We start from the raw sequence: 24525 nt of genomic DNA on the forward strand, positions 1-24525 counted from the left end.
GACTGGCTGACCGGGTGGCTGACTGACTGGGTGGCTGACTGACAAACTGGCTGACTGGTTGACTGACTGACTGGCTGACTGAATGGGTTGCTGACTGACTGACTGGTTAACTGACTGAGTGGCTGACTGACTGACTGGTTAACTGAATGGGTGGCTGACTGACTGACTGGTTAACTGACTGAGTGGCTGACTGACTGACTGGTTAACTGACTGAGTGGCTGACTGACTGACTGGTTAACTGACTGAGTGGCTGACTGACTGACTAGTTAACTGACTGAGTGGCTGACTGACTGACTGGTTAACTGACTGAGTGGCTGACTGACTGACTGGTTAACTAACTGAGTGGCTGACTGACTGACTGGTTAACTGAATGAGTGGCTGACTGACTGGCTGGTTAACTGACTGAGTGGCTGAATGACTCGTTAACTGACTGACTGACTGGTTAACTGACTGACTGACTGGTTAACTGACTGACTGGGTCGATGAGTGCTCTTCCTCTCTTCCTTTTTGCGGCTGCTGGTTCCTGCTGAGATAAAGACTAGCTACCCACAATATTCTCAGTAAAGATGTTAGCATTGTGGCTACCAGCTGGGTTTGGGAGAGGTGGGAAACAGAGAGGGAGGGAAGGAAGGGCAGCAGTTAAGGATAAAAGGAGGAGTAGAGAAAATTAGGGGGAGGGGGAGGGAAGGGAAGGGGAGAAGTGAGAGGAGGAGAAGGAGGGGTAGAGACAAGAGAGAGAAGATGGGATGGGACATGGGAGGGAAAAAGAGAGGGAGCACCAGAGTAGAGATCTGACTGTAAAAGAGAACAGACGTTGTGCATCATCCTCTGTTTGACAGAACGATGCAAACAAAGAGATCATTCCTGCTACTTTACCCATCTTCAAAGAGAGCTGCATGAGCACATATAGAGACTCCAAATATGATAAGAATTGAATCTATAAAGCATTTTGTTTTCATGCATTACGCTCAAATTGACTTCCTACACCTGTATCCACTCCAGATTGAAAAGTGGCTGGTAAGCCTGGCATGATCTAGAAGCATGTGTTCTCCCCTCTCTCCCGCTGGGCAGAGGAAGGCCAAAGACGGTGATGTCACCGCCAAAACAATGTCTCATTCAGCCAGTGGCTGACGGGCAGGAAGCAGGCTCTCGCTTAAACGATAACATCTGCAGACGTACAGAGAGAGAGAGAGCTGCCATCTATCAGAACTATTAGAAATGTACTGAGCATGTATAAGTCCCTAGTGCAGAGAAGAGCTAATGTATTTTGGAGTTGGAACACATGCCAGCTTCACTCATTCTGTAATCCATCCTGGAATTCAGAATGATCTCTAATGCCATCAGTTCTAGAATTCACCACACAGCCTTTAGAATTCTGTGTGTCACACATTCTAAAAGGAGGCACTTCGCTCCATGATATCCTACACTGACTCAGAAGTGGAACACCAAGTGATCAGCAGAACATTATCCCAGCAGTGATTTCTGACTATCTGACACGATTTGAAACATTAGACCCAGAGACTGTGGTCCTGTGGGGATAGTAGAATGGCTCCTGACCTATGTCCAGGTCTCATGTTTCCATGTGTTTCACATTCCTACGCTTATATGGGAGAACATAGCTATGTGATAATGGACCTGGTTGATGTTTTTTGGCATAAACTCTGACACAGGTATTGCAATGTCTATAAACTAGATGCTAGCATGCTTTCTCTAGGACATGGGTGGGCAATTCCTCGAGGGCCTGACTGGTAGCACACTTTTTCTCCATCCTTAGCAAACGCAGCTGATTAATCAAATGTCATTCTAAACTGAAGATCATGATTAGGTGATTATTGGAGTCAGGTGTGTTAGCTGGAGCTGGGTCAAAACTGTGACACCAATCAGGCCCCCGAGGACTGAAATTTTCCACCCCTGCTCTAGGAATTGATTACATTCAGTATTTTGTGTAGGTTCAATGTGATGTTCATATTCTCAGCTCTAACTAAACTATCCATTGCATAGACCCCCATCTCCTGCAGCCTTGGACTTGTAGCACAAGCACAGCCAGGCACAGCCAGTGGGAGGGGGGCAGTATGAACGGGACTCTCCACTGAGACACCCAGCCAGACCAACCAGACCAGACCCCCCTGCTAATGAACCTCAGCTGGCCTGGCCATCTCACTCATGCCCCCTGCTGGATGTGAGCTTCACTAGACATACTTTAGTAGTGGATAGGCCAGAGACTTTTCTTGAATGATATCTGAGTACTGCACTTTGATTCACCTAAATCAATTCTGCTTAAATCGATAGCCAACCAGCCACAACCTGTGACAACCTACTACTGACCCACTCAACATATCCCTAATCCTAGTCATAACCCTAACTGTAACCCTAAAGCTAACCCTAGCTTCAAGTCCACACCCCGGCTCAACTCTAACCGTAGCCATTAATCTAACTCTAACTCACTCAACCCACCATAATTCCCCACCCCTTTTCCCCTGCCTTGCCATCTTACCTCATAGAGTTGGGTTTGGCTCCAGAACCCTCCGCACCCCCATGGGTGTTCATGTGAAACCCATTTGGGATGGCCCATCGGCCAGGCTGGCTCAGGACAAACTCCGACCTGGTCCCGGTGATGGTGGTCCGCAGTGGGCTTCCTCCAGATCCAAGCTCACGGCCTGCAGCACTCTCCCCAGCCTCAGGCTCTCCTCGTTGGGCCTCGGGTCCAGCCTCGCTTCCCTCCTGCTCCATGACAGTGGCTAGTTCCAGCTCCAGAGGCTCTGGGCTTTGGAGAAAGGACCTCTGCTGGATGAGGGGGGTGAGCGGAGCCTCGAAGCTGACACAGCTGTCTGTCTCGTCTGTGAGTGACAGGACATCCAGGGAGTCTAGACTACTGTAGCACGTCCCCCCGCGAAGAAGCGCAGACTCAACAATACGCTCAAACGTCGAGCTGAAGCCGTCCTTGTTGTCCATCACACTCTTCTCCCTCTCTCCCTCCCCGTCTTCCTCATCTTCTTCTTCCTCCCCCTCTATGGCGACAACATGCTCCACGATGCGTTCAAACACAGAGCTGAAACTGTCCTGGTTCTCCCTTCCCTCCCCTTCCTCCTCCTCCTCTTCCTCCACCTCTGTGTCCGCCAGCTCTACGGAACACTCGAAGGTGGAGCTGAACGTGTCCAGGTGTTCATGGATGACCTCCACTAAGCCGCCTCCTTCTCTTTCATCTTCATCATCTTCGTCATCCTCCTCTTCATGCCCTTTGATTCCATTCTCAGGTCCTATTCCATTGTCCATCCTGTATAGAAACATAGAGTATTATCGGAATAAAACGTTTAATTAAATAGCTACACACTCGCCCTCCACATTAACACACTCATCTCAGTCTGTTGAAGGATGTTCTATAAATGATCTGACCTATACATTCACTCATGACCACACTAGTCAAGGACTGCTCATATCTGTTGTACTGACCTGACTATGTCCAGAGACCGTGGTGGGTCTGGTAAGTCCTGGTCCTGGTCCTGGTCTTCTTCCTGATCCTCGGGTGGTGGTGGTGGAGGTAACTCCTCCTCACCCTCCTCCTCCTCTTCCTCCTCACAGCCGGGCTCGCAGGCTGGTTCTGACTCCTCTGTGGCCTCTGTGTTCATGTTATCCCCCTCCTTCTCCACCTCCTCCTCCCTTTCTTCCCTCTCCTCCTCTCTCTCTAGCTCTCTGTCTGGCTGACCATCCCCTGCATCTATCCTCTCATCCTCCACTCCATCTTCTTCATCACTTGTCTCTGCCATACTCTCTCTCTCTTCATGCACCTCTCCTTCTCCCTGCATCACTTGTTCCACTCCCTCATCTACCTCATCACCCTCTCCCTTTCCACTTTCCTCACCTTCTCTTTCTCTGTGTACTTCCCTTTGTACCGTAACACTTTCCTCCCCTTCCATCTCATTGGTCCCCTCTATCCCCTCCACCTCCAGACGTTGCCCCTCCAGCCCTTGGTTTGTGGCTGGCTTATCTGCAGGGTGGGCTGGCGTCTCCCTTTGGCTGTCTGGGGATGTAGGGGGTTCAGTCTGGGGGTGTCCCTGCCCCTCCTGGGTCATGGTGCCTACGTGTGTCGTGGAGTCCTCTGGGGCTGGGTCGGAGACAGAGAGCTCTGGATCCAGGACTGGGGAGGACTAACCGTCTGGCCGAGAGAGAGAGAGAGAGAGAGAGAGAGAGAGAAGGGAAACAGGTGAAAAAAGAGAATAAAATCAAATAGAATAAAAAGGAGAGACAGTAGGGGGAGGGGGAGGGGGAGGGATGCTGTCTGATACAGTCATTTCATTATTAGCCTTAATTGTAATACGGAGGTCACCTTGGAAAGGAACACCCAGTATTTGTGCATGTGTGTGGGTGTGTGTATGTGTGTATGTGTGTACGTGCTTGTCTCAATGTCTGTGTGTGTGTCTAGAATGATATCTCCTCTAAAGAACAGTTCAAAAGAAGGAGAAAACGAGGGGCACAAGAAGGAGGGCGAGAGAGAAAAGAAGCAAAGGAAGATCATTTTAAAGCCCCTTCAGATCCATGTCAAAAGGATCCATCTGACAGTCATCTTTTCTCCAGAGCAGCAGGCCTTTAATCCACACAGCAGGTCCTCTACTCCTCCTCACAGCTCACATCACATCACATATCACATATCACATCACATCTCACATCACTCATTCACAGCTGCATTTCTTCTCTTTTCACAGCTGAATGGCTAACACAAAGCACTCAGGTTAAGTGCCCTGCTCTGGGGTCCATATGCTGAAGGCCCACCTGGGATTTAAACCTGCAACCTTATGGACACCAGGCACCAGTTTCTATTGGAACATCAGCTGGAGATGGGCAGTGAGTCTCACTCTTCATTGGTCTAGGTTGTGTTTCATTCACTGGAAACACTTATCTCCCTCACTAGCTTTAAGCACCAACTGTCAGAACAGCTCACAGATTACTGCACCTGTACATAGCCCACCTATAATTTAGCCCAAACAACTACCTCTTTCCCAACTGTATTTAATTTATTTATTTATTTTGCTCATTTGCACCCCATTATTTTTATTTCTACTTTGCACATTCTTCCATTGCAAAACTACCATTCCAGTGTTTTACTTGCTGTATTGTATTTACTTTGCCACCATGGCCTTTTTTGCCTTTACCTCCCTTCTCACCTCATTTGCTCACATTGTATATAGACTTGTTTATACTGTATTATTGACTGTATGTTTGTTTTACTCCATGTGTAACTCTGTGTCGTTGTATCTGTCGAACTGTTTTGCTTTATCTTGGCCAAGTCGCAATTGTAAATGAGAACTTGTTCTCAACTTGTCTACCTGGTTAAATAAAGGTGAAATAAAAAAATAATAAATAAAAAATTAGGCTGGTAGCAGCACCAGCATAAGATAATGTGGCTAATGTATTATCGGACTGTAATTTTATTATAGCAGTCAGTGTTCCTGTTATTGTTTGGCTGTAATGTAATTGGGTACTGTACAGAGAACAAGGCTTTTGGAACAAAGAACTCTTCCTGAAATTATAGTCGACTTTGGAGGAGCCGCCATTCCATCTTCCCATTTATTGTTTTCCCTACTTTTATGTTGCCGCATTAATAAAGACAAGAGTCTCTGTGCACTGACCTCGCATTGTCTGCTGATTCATCAGCATTAATAGACCGGCGGATAACCTACGGCCTTACATTAGTAGGTGTAAGCAGATTTGAGGTACGTGTTGGAGTCGGTTATGATTTGCTTGCAACTATGTCTCCAACCTCCCAACTCTATAGACCAGGCTGAACCTTCCAACCCTATGGACCAGGCTGAACCTCCCAACCCTACGGACCAGGTTGAACCTTCCAACCCTACAGACCAGGTTGAACCTTCCAACCCTACGGACCAGGTTGAACCTTCCAACCCTACGGACCAGGTTGAACCTTCCAACCCTACGGACCAGGTTGAACCTTCCAACCCTACAGACCAGGTTGAACCTTCCAACCCTATGGACCAGGCTGAACCTCCCAACCCTACAGACCAGGTTGAACCTTCCAACCCTATGGACCAGGTTGAACCTCCCAACCCTACGGACCAGGTTGAACCTTCCAACCCTACAGACCAGGTTGAACCATCCAACCCTACAGACCAGGTTGAACCTTCCAACCCTATGGACCAGGCTGAACCTCCCAACCCTACAGACCAGGTTGAACCTCCCAACCCTATGGACCAGGCTGAACCTTCCAACCCTACGGACCAGGCTGAACCTCCCAACCCTATGGACAGGCTGAAGAGCAGACTAAAATGAATGACATAACCACATGAAGGAGATACAACAAGTGACATGCCGAGTCAGACACATTTATATAGACAGTATTATCACACCCACATGCCTAGTCCCACATTACCACACTCCAACGCACACAACCAAAAAACCCAAACACAAGAATAGACAGACACATTCAATCAAACACTTATGTAATCAAACATCAAAGCTATGGATGTTCTGCCTCTATTTCTCACATGTACACACACCTGCGCTCTCGGTTATGGTGTTGACAGTGTTGTTGGGTGTGACTCGCCTAAACAGGAGGACAGCTATATAGAGCAGCAGTAAGAGCTCAACTGCTCAGGAGCTGGCAGATGTAATAATAATAATAATAATAATAATAATAATAATATAATAATAATAATAATAATAATAATAATAATAATATAATAATAATAATAATAATAATATAATAATAATAATAATAATAATAATAATAATAATAATATAATAATAATAATAATATAAGGCAGCATGCCCATACCCCACCTCACATTGTTATGCACTGTGTGTGTGTGTTTTAGTTTGATTGGCAGATGCTGTGATAGTATTAAAGGGGAATTGATAAGGCCTAAGTGCCCATTGTTCTGCTGGCCAAACCAGAATTCACTTACTTGCTCCAAAGACGCACATGCACGCACACACACAGACACACTTCATCTGCCAATCAAGTTGAAATACTACAGACAAAAACCATAGTGTCTCTCTAAGAACTCTTTCTCTCATTCTCACCGTCACACACACACACACACACACACACACACACACACACACACACACACACACACACACACACACACACACACACACACACACACACACACACACACACACACACACACACACACACACACACACACACACACACACACACACACACACACTGCACGCACACACACACACACACACACACACACACACACACACACACACACACACACACACACACACACACACACACACACACACACACACACACACACACACACACACACACACACACAGAGGTCTGGTTGGTTATTTATTGATCAAGATAAGGCTCCATACTAAAGAAAACACTTTAGCACAAATAATTACTACTGAGAATTTCTACTAAGAACTACACTGAGAACACACAACACAGAGTTACACACACAACACACCTGCACGCACACACACACACAGAGGTCTGGTTGGTTATTTATTGATCAAGATAAGACTCCATACTAAAGAAAACACTTTAGCACAAATAATTACTACTGAGAATTTCTACTAAGAACTACTACTGAGAACTACAACCGAGAGTTACTACCGAGAACAACTAATGATAACTACTACTGGGAACTACTACTGAGAACTACTACTGAGAACTACCACTGAGAATTACTACTGAGAACTACTACTAAGAACTACTACAGAGAACTACCACTGAGAACAACTACTGAGAACTACTACTGAGAATTACGACTAAGAATTACTACTGAGAACTACTACTGAGAACTACTACTGAGAACTACCACTGAGAATTACTACTGAGAATGACAAGTTATTCAACAGGCAGCATGTCTGCTAAATGACTTAAATGTAAATGTAAATGTACAAGCAACATGTTGTATCTACAGGCAGCATGTTATATCTACAGGCAGCATGTTGGATCTACAAGCAGCATGTTATATCAACAGGCAGAACGTTGTATCTACAGGCAGCATGTTATATCAACAGGGAGAATGTTGTATCTACAGGCAGCATGTTATATCAACAGGCAGAACGTTGTATCTACAGGCAGCATGTTATATATACAGGCAGAACATTGCAACAACATGCAGCATGTTGTATCTACAGCCAGCAATTTGTATCTACAGGCAGAACATTGTATCAACAGGCATCACGTTGTATTTACAGGCAGCATGTTATATCTACAGCCAGCAATTTGTATCTACAGGAAGAACATTGTATCAACAGGCATCATGTTATATATACAGGCAGCATGCTATATCTACAGGAAGCTTGTTATATATACAGGCAGCATGTTATATATACAGGCAGCATGTTATATATACAGCAGCATGGAAAATATACAGGCAGCATGTTATATATACAGGCAGCATGTTGTATCTACAAGCATCATGTTATATATTCAGGCAGCATGTTATATATACAGCAGCATGGAAAATATACAGGCAGCATGTTATATATACAGGCAGCATGTTATATATACAGGCAGCATGTTGTATCTACAAGCATCATGTTATATATTCAGGCAGCATGTTATATATACAGCAGCATGGAAAATATACAGGCAGCATGTTATATATACAGGCAGCATGTTGTATCTACAAGCATCATGTTATATATTCAGGCAGCATGTTAAATATAGAGCTAATTGTTATATATACAGCAGCATGATATATATATATATATATATATATATATATATATATATATACAGTTAGCATGTTATATCTACAGACAGCAAGATATATCTAAAGGCAGCATGCTATATCTACAGACAGCATGATAAATCTAAAGGCAGCATGTTATATCTACTGGCAGCATGTTGTATCTACAGGCAGCATGTTATATCTGCAGGCAGCATGTTGTATCTACAGGCAGCATGTTGTATCTACAGGCATCATGTTGTATCTACAGACAGCATGTTGTATATACAGGCAGCATGTTGTATTTACAGGCAGCATGTTATATCTACAGGCAGCATGTTGTATCTACAGGCAGCATGTTGTATCTACAGGCAGCATTTAATATCGAGAGGCAGCATGTTATATCTACAGGATGCATGTTGTATTTACAGGAAGCATGTTACATCTGCAGGCATCATGTTGTATCTACAGGTAGAACGTTGATCTACAGGCTGCATGTTAAATCACCAGGCAGCATGTTGTATCTACAGGCAGCATGTTGTATCTACAGGCAGCATGTTGTATCTACAGGCTGCATTTTATATCTACAGGCAACATGTTAAATCTATAGGCAGTATGTTAAATCCATAGGCAGTATGTTATATCTATATGCAGCATGTTGAATCTACAGGCAGCATGTTATGTATGAAAGTAGCATGTGGTATCTACAGAAAGCATGTTGTATCACAATGCAGCATGTTGTATCTACAGGCAGCATTTTGTGTCTATAGGCAGCATGTTAAATCTACAGGGAGCATGTTGTATGTATAGGCAGTATGCTACATCTACAGGCAGAACATTGTATCTACAGACAGCATGTTGTATCAACAGGCAGCATCGTATATACACAGTAGCATGTTATATCTACAAGCAGAATGCTGTAGCAGCATGTTGTATCTACAGGCACCAAGTTATATCTACAGGCAGTATGTTGTATCTGAAGGCAGCATGTGGTATCTACAGGCAGAATGTGGTATCTACAGGCAGCATGTCGTATCTACAGGCAACATGTTGTATCTACAGGCTGCATTATATGTCTACAGGCAGCATGATAAATCTACAGGTAACATGTGGTATCTACAGGGAGCATGTTGTATGTACAGACAGCATGCAACAGCTACAGGCAGAACATTGTACCTACAGGCAGCATGTTGTATCTACAGGCAACATGTTATATTACAGACAGCATGTTGTATCTACAGGCAGCATGTTAGCATGTTATATCCAGAATGCTGTAGCAGCATGTTGTATCTACAGGGCAGCATTTTGTATCTGAAGGCAGCATGTTGTATCTACAGGCAGCAGGTTTCTACAGGCAGCATGTATCTACAGGCAACATGTTGTAGCAGGCTGCATTATATGTCTACAGGCAGCATGATAAATCTACAGGTAACATGTGGTATCTACAGGGAGCATGTTGTATGTACAGACAGCATGCAACAGCTACAGGCAGAACATTGTACCTACAGGCAGCATGTTGTATCTACAGGCAACATGTTATATTACAGACAGCATGTTGTATCTACAGGCAGCAGCATGGGTACAGTATCAGGGCAGCATGAGGTTTAACCTACAGGCAGCATGATATAGCTACAGGTAGCATGTATTATCTACAGACAGCATGTTGTATATACAGGCAGCATGATATATCTAAAGGTAGCATGTTATATCTACAGACAGCATGTTGTAGCAGCATGTTGTATCTACAGGAAGGACATTGAATCTACAGGCAGCATGGTGTACAGACAGGCAGCATGATGTATCTAAAGGCAGCATGTATCTACAGGCAGCATGTTGTATCTACAGACAGCATGTTGTATATACAGGCAGCATTTAATATCTAGAGGCAGCATGTTATATCTAAAGGATGCATGTTGTATCTACAGGTAGAACATTGTACCTACTGGCAGCATGTTGTATCTACAGGCAGCAGGTTTAACCTACAGGCAGCATGATATAGCTACAGGTAGCATGTATTATCTACAGGCAGCATGTTGAACCTACAGGCAGCATGATATAGCTACAGGTAGCATGTATTATCTACAGACAGCATGTTGTAGCAGCATGTTGTATCTACAGGAAGGATGTTGAATCTACAGGCAGCATGGTGTACAGACAGGCAGCATGATGTATCTAAAGGCAGCATGTATCTACAGGCAGCATGTTGTATCTACAGACAGCATGTTGTATATACAGGCAGCATTTAATATCTAGAGGCAGCATGTTATATCTAAAGGATGCATGTTGTATCTACAGGTAGAACATTGTACCTACTGGCAGCATGTTGTATCGACAGACTGCATGTTATATCTGCAGACAGCATGTTGTATCAACAGGAAGCATGTTATATATACAGTAGCATGTTATATTTACAAGCAGAATGCTGTAGCAGCATGTTGTATCTACAAGCAGCATGTTGTATCTACAGGCAGCATGTTGTATCTACAGGCAGCATGTTGTATCTACAGACAGAATTTTATATCTACAGGCAGCAAGTTATATCTACAGGCTGCATTTAATATCTACAGGCAGCATGTTATATCTACAGCCAGCATATTGTACATGCAGGCAGCATATTGTACATATAAGCAGGATGTTGTATCTACAGGCAGCACATTGTATCTACAGGCATCACGTTGTATCTACAGACAGCATGTTGTATCTACAGGAAGGATGTTGAATCTACAGGCATCATGGTGTACCGACAGGCAGCATGTTGTAGGAATACCTAGGATAGGTTAAGTAATCCCTCTCACCCCACCCCCTAAGTTTTAGATGCACTATTGTTAAGTGACTGTCCCACATGGATGTCATAAGGTGAATGCACCAATTTGTAAGTCGCTCTGGATAAGAGCGTCTGCTAAATGACTTAAATGTAAATGTAATGTAAATGTAAAAGCAGCATGTATCTACAGGCAGCATGTTGTATGTACAGGAAACATGATGCTGTATTTACAGGCAGCATGTTATATCTACAGGCAGCATTTAATATCTAGAGGCAGCATGTTATATCTACAGGATGCATGTTATGCATATGTGCAGGAAGCATGTTACATCTGCAGACAGTATGTTGTATCTACAGGCAGCGTTTGGTATCTACAGGCAGCATGTCGTATCTAAATACAACATGTTGTATCTACAGGCAGCATGATAAATCTAGAGGTAGTATGTGGTATCTACAGGGAGCATGTTGTATTTACAGGCAGCATGCTATATCTACAGGCTGCATTTTATATCTACAGACAGCATGTTGTACCTACAGGCAGCATGATGTATCTACAGGCAGCATGTTTTACCTACAGGCAGCATGTTGTATTTACAGGCAGCAAGATATATCTACAGGTAGAAGGTTGTAGCAGCATGTTGTATCTACAGGCAGCAAGATATATCTACAGGTAGAAGGTTGTAGCAGCATGTTGTATCTACAGGCAGCATGTTGAATCTACAGGCAGCGTGTTATAAATACAGGCAGCATGACAAATCTACAGATAGAAGGTTGTAGCAACATGTTGTATCTACAAGCAGCATGTTGTTTCTACATGCAGCGGGTTATATCTACAGGCAGCATGTTGTATCCACAGGAAGCATTTTGTATCCACAGGCAGCATTTTGTATCCACAGGCAGCATGTTGTATCTACAAGCAGCATGTTGTTTCTACAGGCAGCGGGTTATATCTACAGGCAGCATGTTGTATCCACAGGCAGCATTTTGTATCTACAGGCAGCGGGTTATATCTACAGGCAGCATGTTGTATCTACAGGCAGCATTTTGTATCTACAGTCAGCATGTTGTATCTACAGGCAGCATGTTGTACCTACCGGCAGTATGTTGTACCTACAGACAGCATGTTTTATCTACAGACAGCATGATGTATCTACAGACAGCATGTTGTAGCAGCATGTTGTATCTACATGCAGCATGTTGTACCTACAGACAGTATGTTATATCTACAGGCAGCATGTTATTTGTTCAGGCTGCGTGTTGTACCTACAGGCAGCATGTTGTATTTCCAGGCAGCATGTTATATCTCCATGCAGAATGATGCATCTACAGGCAGCATGTTGGTTGTATCTCCAGGCAGCATGTTGCATCAACAGGCAGCATGTTGTATCTACAGTCAGCATTTTGTATCTAAAGGCAGTCTGTTTTATCTACAGATAGAAGGTGTTGTAGCAACAGGCAGCATGTTGTATCTACAGGCAGCAAGATGTATCTACAGGCAGCATGTTGTATCAACAGGCAGTACGTTATATCTACAGACAGCATATTATATCTACAGGTAGAAGGTTGCATTAGCATGTTATATCTATAGGCAGCATGTTGTATCTACAGACAGCATGTTGTATCAGCATGTTGTATCTACAGGCAGAATGTTGAATCTACAGGCAGCATGTTGTACCTACAGGCAGAATGTTGTATCTAAAGGCAGCATGTTGTATCTACAGGCAGCATGTTGAATCTACAGGCAGCAAAATGTATCTACAGGCAGCATGTTGTATCTACAGGCAGCATGTTGTATCTACAGGCAGCATATTGTATCCACAGGCAGGATTTTGTATCTACAGGCAGCACGTTGTACCTACAGGCAGCATGTTGTACCAACAGGCAGCATGTTGTACCTACAGGCAGCATGTTTTATCTACAGGCAGCAGGTTATATCTACAGGCAGCATGTTGTATCCACAGGCAGCATGTTGTATCTACAGGCAGCATGTTGTACCTACAGACAGCATGTTATTCGTACAGGCTGCGTGTTGTATCTACAGGCATCGTGTTATATCTACAAGCAGCATGTTATTCCTACAGGCAGCATGTTGTATCTACAGGCAGCATTTTGAATCTACAGGCAGTATGTTGTATCTACAGGCAGCATGTTGTATCTACAGGCAGCATATTGTATCCACAGGCAGGATTTTGTATCTACAGGCAGCACGTTGTACCTACAGGCAGCATGTTGTACCAACAGGGAGCATGTTGTACCAACAGGCAGCATGTTGTACCTACAGGCAGCATGTTTTATCTACAGGCAGCAGGTTATATCTACAGGCAGCATGTTGTATCCACAGGCAGCATGTTGTATCTACAGGCAGCATGTTGTACCTACAGACAGCATGTTATTCGTACAGGCTGCGTGTTGTATCTACAGGCATCGTGTTATATCTACAAGCAGCATGTTATTCCTACAGGCAGCATGTTGTATTTACAGGCAGCATGTTATATCTACAGGCAACATGTTAAATCTACAGGCAGCATGTAACACCTCCAGGCAGTATGTTGTATCTACAGGCAGCACGTTGTACCTACAGGCAGCATGTTGTACCAACAGGCAGCATGTTGTACCAACAGACAGCATGTTGTACCTACAGGCAGCATGTTTTATCTACAGGCAGCAGGTTATATCTACAGGCAGCATGTTGTATCCACAGGCAGCATGTTGTATCTACAGGCAGCATGTTGTACCTACAGACAGCATGTTTATTCGTACAGTTGTATCTACAGGCAGCAAGTTGTATCTACAGGCAGCATGTTATATCTACAGCCATATGGTATATCAGGCAGCATGCTGCGTGTTGTATCTACAGGCATCGTGTTATATCTACAAGCAGCATGTTATTCCTACAGGCAGCATGTTGTATCTATCATGCTGTATCTATATGTAGCATGTTGTATCTACAGGAAGCAAATTGTATCTAGAGGGAGCATGTTTTAGCTACAGGCAGCATGTTGTATCTACAGGCAGCATGTTGTATCTACAGGCAGCATGTTTTATCTACAGTCAGCATGTTGTATTTACAGAAAGCAAGATATATCTACAGGTAGAAGGTTGTAGCAGCATGTTGTATCTACAGGCAGCATGTTGAATCTATAGGCAGCATGTTGTATCCACAGGCAGCATTTTGTATCTACAGGCATCGTGTTATATCTACAAGCAGCATGTTATTCCTACAGGCAGCATGTTGTATTTACAGGCAGCATGTTAAATCTACAGGCAGCATGTAACACCTCCAGGCAGTATGTTGTATCTACAGGCAGCATGTTATATCTACAGGTTGAAGGTTGTATTAGCATGTTGTATCTAGAGGCATCATTTTGTATCTACAAGGCAGCATGTTGTATCTACAGTCAGCAAGCTGTATCTACAGGCAGTATGTTGTATCAACAGGCAGCACGTTATATCTACAGGCAGCATGTTGTAGCAGCATGTTGTATCTACAGGCAGCATGTTGAATCTACAGGCAGCATGTTGTCCCTACAGGCAGAATGTTGTATCTAAAGGCAGCATGTTGTAACTACAGGCAGCATGTTGAATCTACAGGCAGCAAAAGGTATCTACAGGCAGCATGTTGTATCTACAGACAGCATGTTGTATCTACAGGCAGCATGTTGAATCTACAGGCAGCATGTTGTATCTACAGGCAGCATGTTGAATCTACAGGCAGCATGTTGAATCTACAGGCAGCATGTTGAATCTACAGGCAGCATGTTGTATCTACAGGCAGCATGTTGAATCTACAGGCAGCATGTTGTATCTACAGGCAGCATGTTGAATCTACAGGCAGCATGTTGTATCTACAGTCAGCATTTGTATCTACAGGCAGCATATTATATCTACAGGCAGCATGGTATATCTACAGATAGAAGGTGTTAGCAGCATGTTGTATCTACAGGCAGCATGATGTGTCAACAGGCAGCACGTTATACTTACAGTTAGCATGTTGTATCTATATGCGGCATGTTGTATCTACAGGCAGCAAGTTGTATCTACAGGCAGCATGTTATATCTACAGCCATCATGGTATATCTACAGGCAGCATCTAACACCTCCAGGCAGTATGTTGTATCTACAGGCAGCATGTTATATCTACAGGTAGAAAGTTGTAGCAGCATGTTGTATGTACAGGCAGCATGTTTTGTCAACAGGCAGCACGTTAAACCTACAGGAAGCTAATTGTATCTAGAGGGAGCATGTTTTAGCTACAGGCAGCATGTTGTATCTACAGGTAGAATGTTGTATCCACAGGCAGCATGTTGTATCTACAGGTAGCATGTTATATCTACAGGAAGCATTTTGTATCTACAGGCAGCATGTTGAATCTACAGGCAGCATGTTGTATCCACAGGCAGCATTTTGTATCTACAGGCAGCACGTTGTACCTACAGGCAGCATGTTGTACCTACAGGCAGCATGTTTTATCTACAGGCAGGGGGTTATATCTACAGGCAGCATGTTGTATCCACAGGCAGCATGTTGTATCCACAGGCTGCGTGTTGTATCTACAGGCATAATGTTATATCTACAAGCAGCATGTTATTCCTACAGGCAGCATGTTGTATTTACAGGCAGCATGTTATATCTACAGGCAGCATGTTAAATCTACAGGCAGCATGTAACACCTCCAGGTAGTATGTTGTATCTGCAGGAAGCATGTTATATCTATAGGTTGAAGGTTGTATTAGCATGTTGTATCTAGAGGCAGCATTTTGTATCTACAAGGCAGCATGTTGTATCAACAGGCAGCATGTTGTATCTACAGGCAGTATGTTGTATCAACAGGCAGCACGTTATATCTACAGGCAGCATGTTGAATCTACAGGCAGCAGGTTCTCCCTACAGGCAGAATGTTGTATCTAAAGGCAGCATGTTGTAACTACAGGCAGCATGTTGAATCTACAGGCAGCATGTTCTATCTACAAGCAGCATGTTGAAGCAGCGTGTTGTATCTACAGGCAGTATTTTGTATCTATAGGCAGCATGTTGTATCTACAGGCATAATGTTGTATCTTCAGGCAGCATGTTATACCAAAAGGCAGCATGTTTTATATTCAGGCATCATGTTGTAACTCCAGGCAGCATGTTGTATCTTCAGGCATCATGTTGTAGCTACAGGCAGCATGCTATATCTACAGGCAGCATGTTATATATACAGACTGCATTTTATATCTATAGGCTCCATGTTACATCTAAAGCCAGCATGTTGTATCTACAGGCAGCATGGTGTAGCTACAGGCAGTATGTTATATCTACAGGCAGCGTGTTGTATCTACAGGCAGCATGGTATATATAAAAGCAGCAAGTTGTGTATACAGACAGAATGTTGTGGAAGCAAGTTGTTTCTACAAGCAGCATGTTGCATCTACAGGCAGCACTCTAAATCTACAGGCAGAACATTGTATCTACAGTTAGCATGTTGTATCTACAGACAGTATGTTGTATCTACAGGCAGCATGTTGTATCTACAGGCAGCATTTTGAATCTACAGGCAGCATGTTATATCTACAGGAAGCATGTTGTATCTACAAGCAGCATGTTGTATCTACAGGTAGCATGATATATCTACAGGAAGCCTGTTGTATCTGCAATTAGCATGTTTTATCTACAGCAGCATGTTTTATCTTCAGGCAGCATGTTGTATCTACAGGCAGCATGCTGTATCTACAGGCAGCATGTTGTATCTACAGACAGTATGTTGTATCTACAGGAAGCATGTTGTATCTGCAAGCAGCATGTTTTATCTACAGCAGCATGTTTTATCTTCAGGCAGCATGGTGTATCTACAGGCAGCATGTTATATCTACAGGCAGCGTGTTGTATCTCAAGGCAGCATGTTATATCTACAGGCAGAATGTTGTGGAAGCATGTTGTTTCTACAAGCAGCATGTTGCATCTACAGGCAGCAATCTAAATCTACAGGCAGAACATTGTATCTACAGTTAGCATGTTATATCTACAAGCAGCGTGTTATATCTACAGGAAGCATGTTGTATCTACAGACAGTATGTTGTATCTAAAGGCAGCATGTTGTATCTACAGGTAGCATGTTATATCTTCAGGCAGCATGTTGTATCTACAGACAGTATGTTGTATCTAAAGGCAGCGTGTTATATCTACAGGCAGCGTGTTGTATCTACAGACAGTATGTTGTATCTACAGGCAGCATGTTGTATCTACAGGCAGCATGTTGTATCTACAGACAGTATGTTGTATCTACAGGTAGCATGTCATATCTACAGACAGCATGTTGTATCTACAGGCAGCATGTTATATCTACAGGCAGCATGTTATATCTACAGACAGCATGTTATATCTACAGACAGCATGTTATATCTACAGACAGCATGTTATATCTACAGACAGCATGTTGTATCTACAGACAGCATGTTATATCTACAGACAGCATGTTGTATCTAAAGGCAGCATGTTGTATCTAAAGGCAGCATGTTATATCTACAGACAGCATGTTATATCTACAGACAGCATGTTATATCTACAGACAGCATGTTGTATCTACAGACAGTATGTTGTATCTAAAGGCAGCATGTTGTATCTAAAGGCAGCATGTTATATCTATAGGCAGCATGTTGAATCTACAGGCAGCGTGTTACATCTACAGGCAGCATGTTGTATCTACAAGCAGCATGTTGTATCTACAGGTAGCATGTTATATCTACAGGCAGAATTTGTATCTACAGGCAGCATGTTGTATCTACAGACAGTATGTTGTATCTACAGGCAGCATGGTGTATCTACAGACAGCATGTTGTATCAATATGGCAGTATTTTGTATCAACAGGCATGGTATATTTACAGACAGCATGTTATATCTACAGGCAGCATGTCATTTATGCAGCAGCATGTTGTTTCAACAGGCATCATGATATATCTACAGGCATGTTATATCTACAGGTAGCATGTTATATCTACAGGCAGCATGTTATATATACAGGCAGCATGTTATATCAACAGGCAGCATGTTATATCTACAGGCAGCATGTTATATATACAGGCAGCATGTTAAATCTACAGGCAGCATGTTGAATCTACAGGCAGCATGTTATATATACAGGCAGCATGTTAAATCTACAGGCAGCATGTTGAATCTACAGCCAGCATGTTATATATGCAGGCGGAATGTTTATCTCCAGACAGCATGTTCTATCTCCAAGCAGCATGCTGTATCTACAGGCAGCACAGGCAGAGCGTTATATGAGACATTATATCCAGATATACAGTAGCCTCACAAGCACACAAGCTCACACACAGACACACATGCACAGGCATGCACACACGCACACACACACAAACACACACTTCAGTAGACTGGCTACAGTTGCTGGCTCGGTGACTGAGTCTTTCTCCAGCGCATGTCATTGTTCCTTAAGGCAAATGAATACAAACCGCCCTACTAGCCACTCCAGCCCAGTGAACCATGAAAATCTGCATCTCACCCTGATATGTCACTTCTATTGCATCAAGATCAGACTTCGTGTTGCATTGTGTCATTATAGCTCTTTACAATGACTTCATCTAATTCGTGCCATGGCATCAATCTTATTGTAACCCCGATTTTCTTTTTTTATTGGCTGCTAATTCACTTTTTTCCTAGAAAATAAATGGAAAGGGGTGGATGAGATTGGCAAGAGGGAGAGTGAGAGAGGAGAGAGAGTGGGAGAGAGAGAGGAGAGCAAGTGGGAGAGAGAGTTGGACAGCATTTTAGGTAACGTCTTGTGTTTGGGGTCTTGCTGGTGCAAGGGTGTCTGCACTGGTGTAGCATACACTCCTGCATCTTCCGCAAGGCAGGGGGTCCCACAAGCTTTTCGGGGCCCCCAACCCCACCCCAGAGGTCGGCCTCCCAGATATAATGTGATCAGCTCATGAGCTATAAAATGTTTAAGATTACAGGATTTTTTATATTTTTTATTTTCTCTCAGCCTCATGGCAAAATGTGTCGCAGCGAGTGGCGCAGCGGTCTAAGGCACTGCATCTCAGTGCTTGAGGCGTCACTACACGCCTCAAGCGTCTGTAGTCTTTTTGTTCTTAACTGACTTGCCTAGTTAAATAAAGGTTAAATAAAATGTAAAACATTTGTAGAATAGCAGAAAATTTGCTCAGAGATTTTTGAAAGAAAACTTTTGTAATTAAATGTATTTTATATTATTGATTTTATTTCAGCTTAAAATTTACATTCAGGGCCTTCCGAGTGGCGCAGCGGTCTAATATGCACTGCTTCGCAGTGCATGAGTTGTCACTACAGACCCAGGTTCGATCCCAGGCTGTGTCACAGTCGGTCGTGACCGAGAGACCCATGAGGCGGTGCAAAATTGGGCCAACGTTGTTCGGGTTAGGGGAGGGTTTGGCTGGAATGTCCTTGTCCCATCGTGCTCTAGCGATTCCTTGTCGCGGGCTGGGCACCTGCAAGCTGACTTAGGTCGCCAGCTAGACAGTGTTTCCTCTGACACATTGTTGCAGCTGGCTTCCGGGTTAAGTGAGCAGTGTGTCAAGAAGTAGTGTGGCTTGGCAGGGTCGTGTTTCGGAGGTCGCATGTCTCTTGACCTTCGCCTCTCCCACGTCCATAGGGCAGTTGCAGCAATGGAACTAGACTGAAACTACTAATTGGAAAAATGGGTAAAATAAAAAATATGTAAAATACATTTAGATTTATGTCAATTTTATAACGGAAAATATTTGTTTTTGGAATTTTCGAAATGCTTTCAATATTATTCATTTCCATGTCGGCTCTATACCTGGAAATGTCCTTGTCCAGAGCAAAGGATCCCAATTTAAAATGTTTCAAAAAAAGTGTTTAAACTTCTAACAAGGGACAATAATGGATACTAACTGAACAATTATCTTATGTAGTTCCTTGCAATAGCCCTCTGTGACTTTAAAGAATATTTATCTCAAAACTGTGATTCCTAAAAGATAGGAATTTTGGTTCAAATATGTTACATTCAATTAGGTTTTAGAGTCGTAAAGCAACTGAGGAAAAACAAAATTGCTACTGTGTATACCACTTGAAAGAAGAAAAATATTTTTTTGTCAACTCCATAAAAATCAACTCCGCCAGAGTGCTGAAAATTCTGATAGAATGGTTATGTTTTTATTGGGGACTTTCAAATGAATCATTTTCCATATTTTACAAATATTTGATTTGAAATTGTAGTTTTAGAGAAGAAAAAATATGTCTGTTTTGAGTGTCTGTTGTCAACTCTGTCAGCAGCTTGTCAACTCTGTCAGCAGCTTGTCAACTCTGTCAGCAGCTTGTCAACTCTGTCAGCAGCTTGTCAACTCTGTCAGCAGCTTGTCAACTCCCATCAATATTATTTGGTCAATATTCAGAAAAGGTATTTTGATCACTATTCTACAACATATGCTTACACAATTGAAATATTTGCTGTACTATACCTAAGGGATAATGTTTGCTTTTTAAATGTTATTTTATTTTCTAAATCTATAAAAACATTCCAAAATGCCAACGAAATGTTTGGAGATTTGCATTACATATTTGAATAATCTAATAATAGAATTAAACTATAAAGGCCTTTAAACACTTGTTGGACAATAATTGTACAAATTAAATGCTTTTTTATGATTTTATGGTGTCTGAGGAGTTGATATGAATTAAGATAGTGGCATTTGTTATTTTATATGGTTTGATAGCTGATACTTTGGTCTATCAAACTATATATTTCAAATGTTGTTAATATTAAGACAATTATTTGTGTGATTTTTTTTTGATTGTCCAATCTTTCAAGAATCCCTGAGCTCTAAAACAGCTAACTTTTCTCTCAGCTTCATGGCAAAATGTGTAAAATAGCATGAGAATAGCTATAATAGTCCTACTGCACATTTTTCTCTCTTCCACATGGAGATGTATTTTTTACCCACCACCCCACCCACCCACCCACCCCCTCACCCACCCGTCTAACAGCGCTACGCCACTGGGTGTCTGGATGTCTGACGCCTCGATTGAAGGGCTGAATTAATTTGCGAGAAGAGAAGCACTTACAGACGGTTAACAATTGGACTGTGAATCAAAACGTTATTTAGCCGTGTATTCAAATGAGCTCAGGTTTTCAGGACAGGAGACTTGACGTCCCAAGAAGCATTATTACAATGGGTTTAAACTTAAAGGATAAATACTATAATTAAGATAATAGCGACGCGTGGCTCAGGGGTGAGAGGACTGTTATCAGACACCTGTTCCGAACAACCCATCTTTCGTAGGAGTGTGGGACCCACAGCACTGGCCAATCCTGTAGACTACATCTATTTTACTCACAAAATGTGTACCCTGGAATAGCTACAAAAGACAGAAACACAAGACAGACTGCTCTGCACACACTCTCACTCTCATTCACACACATAGAGCCCGCGCGCAGCCTAGATGCAGACATTTTCTCCCAACCTCCTCGAGCAGTAACCATGACAACAGGATGGTTGGGAGACACTGCTCGCGTTAAATGAGACCGGTGCTTTTCTCTTCCTCTCCAAAATAGACCTTGGTCGCTTTTCAAGATCGACTCACTTTTCTCCCTCTGCTCAGTTGAGGGTAGAAACCCCCGAAACAAAACCCCGTGGCCCACACACTGCATATTAACTCAATAGACAGAGAGAGTCCTAGGCCCCACCGGTAGACTAAAACGACAGGAAGAAACATGCATCCCCTTCCACTTTCCTCTGTGCATTTTTGTCCTGGTACAAGGATAGGGATTAGGAAAAGAAAGCCTTTCAATTATCCCATTTAATCGGATTCCAGATTATTATTCGGATGGCTATATAGTCTTTGGTTCTTTGTGGAATTAAATCATTTGTGAACGCAAAATCTATCTACAGCCTAGCTATAATAACATTAAATTCACAACAATATCAGGCATCCACTATTGCACTCACCAACAAAATGCGTTGAATCAAAGGTAGCCTGAAAAGCTAGTTCTGCACTGCAGTTTCAGGCTGTATTCTCTCTCGGTCCATCCATCCACGCGGGAGAACATAGACCGTGGGTCTGTTTGGTCCTGGTCGTGCCGCGTCCTTCCGGACTGGTACCGTGTAATCTGCCCAGCAAGCGACTCCTCACCGCTCGGACTCTGGCGGTACAGTAGGCTAGTCTCGCCTCCACTCACTGGCTCAGGCATGGGGGAGGTCCAGTCGGTGGGAAATGGGAAGACCGATTGCGCGTGGTTGGGGGCGTCTGTGTAAACGAGCCGATGTGCAGTCGCGTCCCTCTCCTCCCCTGCTGCACGCGAGGAGCATCGATCTCCAGTCTCCAATCAGTGTTCTGAGGCGCGCGGGCAGTGTGGGACTGTCTGTGTCTCGGGCCTGTGTTATGATTCCATTTACCATTAACTCAAGATGGAGAGGAGGTTTGGCTTACTTATAGCCACATAAATACATACTCTTTTTACTCATTTGGCTATAGTTTACATGGCGTAAAGGGCCTTTATCCATGTGTCTTTGTCCCACTGTCTTTATTCCACTGTCTTTATTCCAGTGCCTTTATTCCAGTGTCAGCATATCCACATAGATGACACATGCACTGTTAGGTTATGTAAAACAGGATACATGGATATTTTATATGGTTTCTGTAAAATATAGATATTTTGCAGGCAATTTTTGTGTTACTAAAGGAAGCAGGCTTGTCATGTCCCTTACAGAAATCAATGGATAGGATTTATCTTTGAGTATAACAACAATATATTTCTCTATCAAATGCCATGTTACAGGAAGTATATTTTATCTCAAAAGTACTACCAGTATCCCCCATTGACCTGACTGCAGCATACATTGACGGGACTGCTTGTTCTCAGATGGATGTGATAGGTAATACCTGTGACAGACAGGAGGGTTCAAAGTTCATGGAAGGAACGCTTTGGTAACAGTTTCACTGAGGAAAGTTTAGGTGCTTTTAGCTATGCTTTAGGTAGCTCTGGTACTTACTTTCTGCTAAATGGCATATATTATTATATTATTATTATTATTATTATTTACTTACATAATCTCTGCACCCTGAACCAAATTAGCCAAGGTTGAGGTGAGCGACTGGTCTACAAGAAAAGGGTGTTGTTTTCACTTTCCTGCCTGGGAATAAACTTGTAGGAGAAGAACAACACAGGCAATGTATAGTCCTGTGTGGTTCAGTTAGTAAGATTGTGGCACTAGCAACACCAAGGTTGTTGGTTCAATTCCCTTATGGATTACATATAAACAATGTATGTACTCACTGCACTGTAAGTCACTTGGGAGGAAAGCTTCTTCTAAGTGGCCTAATATTATTATTTAGCACAAATTCTGTAAAATGAAAGCATTGTCAATCTATATTATACTAGATAGGATGAATGATTTGGCTTGGATTACTTCAGTGGCTGACAACAAGAGGTTGAGTATTCATGGAGCCTGTGCTAATAATGCCCTTGACATAGGAGTAGAGGACATCCCACCCCTCCATCCATGCCATCCCTCTCTCTCTCTCTCGCTCTCCCTACCTCCCTTCCAAACACCTGCATCAGTGACACCAAGTCAAAAAGCAGAAGGAAGGCAAAGTTGTATAACATTCAAAGTTGTGACGATCACCTGAACAATTAGCATTGTCCTTGCAACACCCTTTAAACAGTGTCTCACTTTAGTTCTATGGGTGCTTCTCAAGGGCATGTTCAAGGGCAGCAGACATTACTGTACTTTGCAGCATTCTACAACCATACATTTGATTCTGCTCAAGTCTGTTTCCCTTTGTAAATGGTTCTAACCTGTGTGTTCATCCTGGATGTACAACGTATCAGTGATGCTGCCAACCTATACAGAACAACCTCACACCCATTAGACACCTCGGCCAAGGAGGAACACAGCAATCAATAACACATGAAAGACAGACTGGGGGAGGTGGAGAGGTGCATCAGAGAGAAAGACTGACTGGGGGAGGTGGAGAGGTACATCAGAGAGAAAGACAGACTGGGGGAGGTGGAGAGGTACATCAGAGAGAAAGACAGACTGGGGGAGGTGGAGAGGTGCATCAGAGAGAAAGACAGACTGGGGGAGGTGGAGAGGTGCATC

The 24525-nt window shown here is 43.1% G+C and overlaps 1 protein-coding gene across 1 annotated transcript in view; it reads right to left on the reverse strand.

The window, feature by feature from the left end:
* The window catches only part of LOC124011068 (PH and SEC7 domain-containing protein 2-like), a 76030-nt gene extending 53323 nt beyond the window's left edge, over positions 1–22707 (reverse strand). The window contains exons 1-3 of the mRNA XM_046324041.1: positions 22372–22707; positions 3451–4153; positions 2495–3274 (exon numbers count right to left, since the gene is read on the reverse strand). Of these exons, the coding sequence (XP_046179997.1) occupies positions 2495–3274; positions 3451–4070 (1400 nt within the window). The 5' untranslated portion in view covers positions 4071–4153; positions 22372–22707. The remainder of the gene's footprint in view (positions 1–2494; positions 3275–3450; positions 4154–22371) is intronic.
* Between the last annotated feature and the right edge of the window lie 1818 nt (positions 22708–24525).

This window comes from Oncorhynchus gorbuscha, linkage group LG23 (genome assembly GCF_021184085.1).
Source record: "Oncorhynchus gorbuscha isolate QuinsamMale2020 ecotype Even-year linkage group LG23, OgorEven_v1.0, whole genome shotgun sequence".
NCBI lineage: Eukaryota > Metazoa > Chordata > Actinopteri > Salmoniformes > Salmonidae > Oncorhynchus > Oncorhynchus gorbuscha.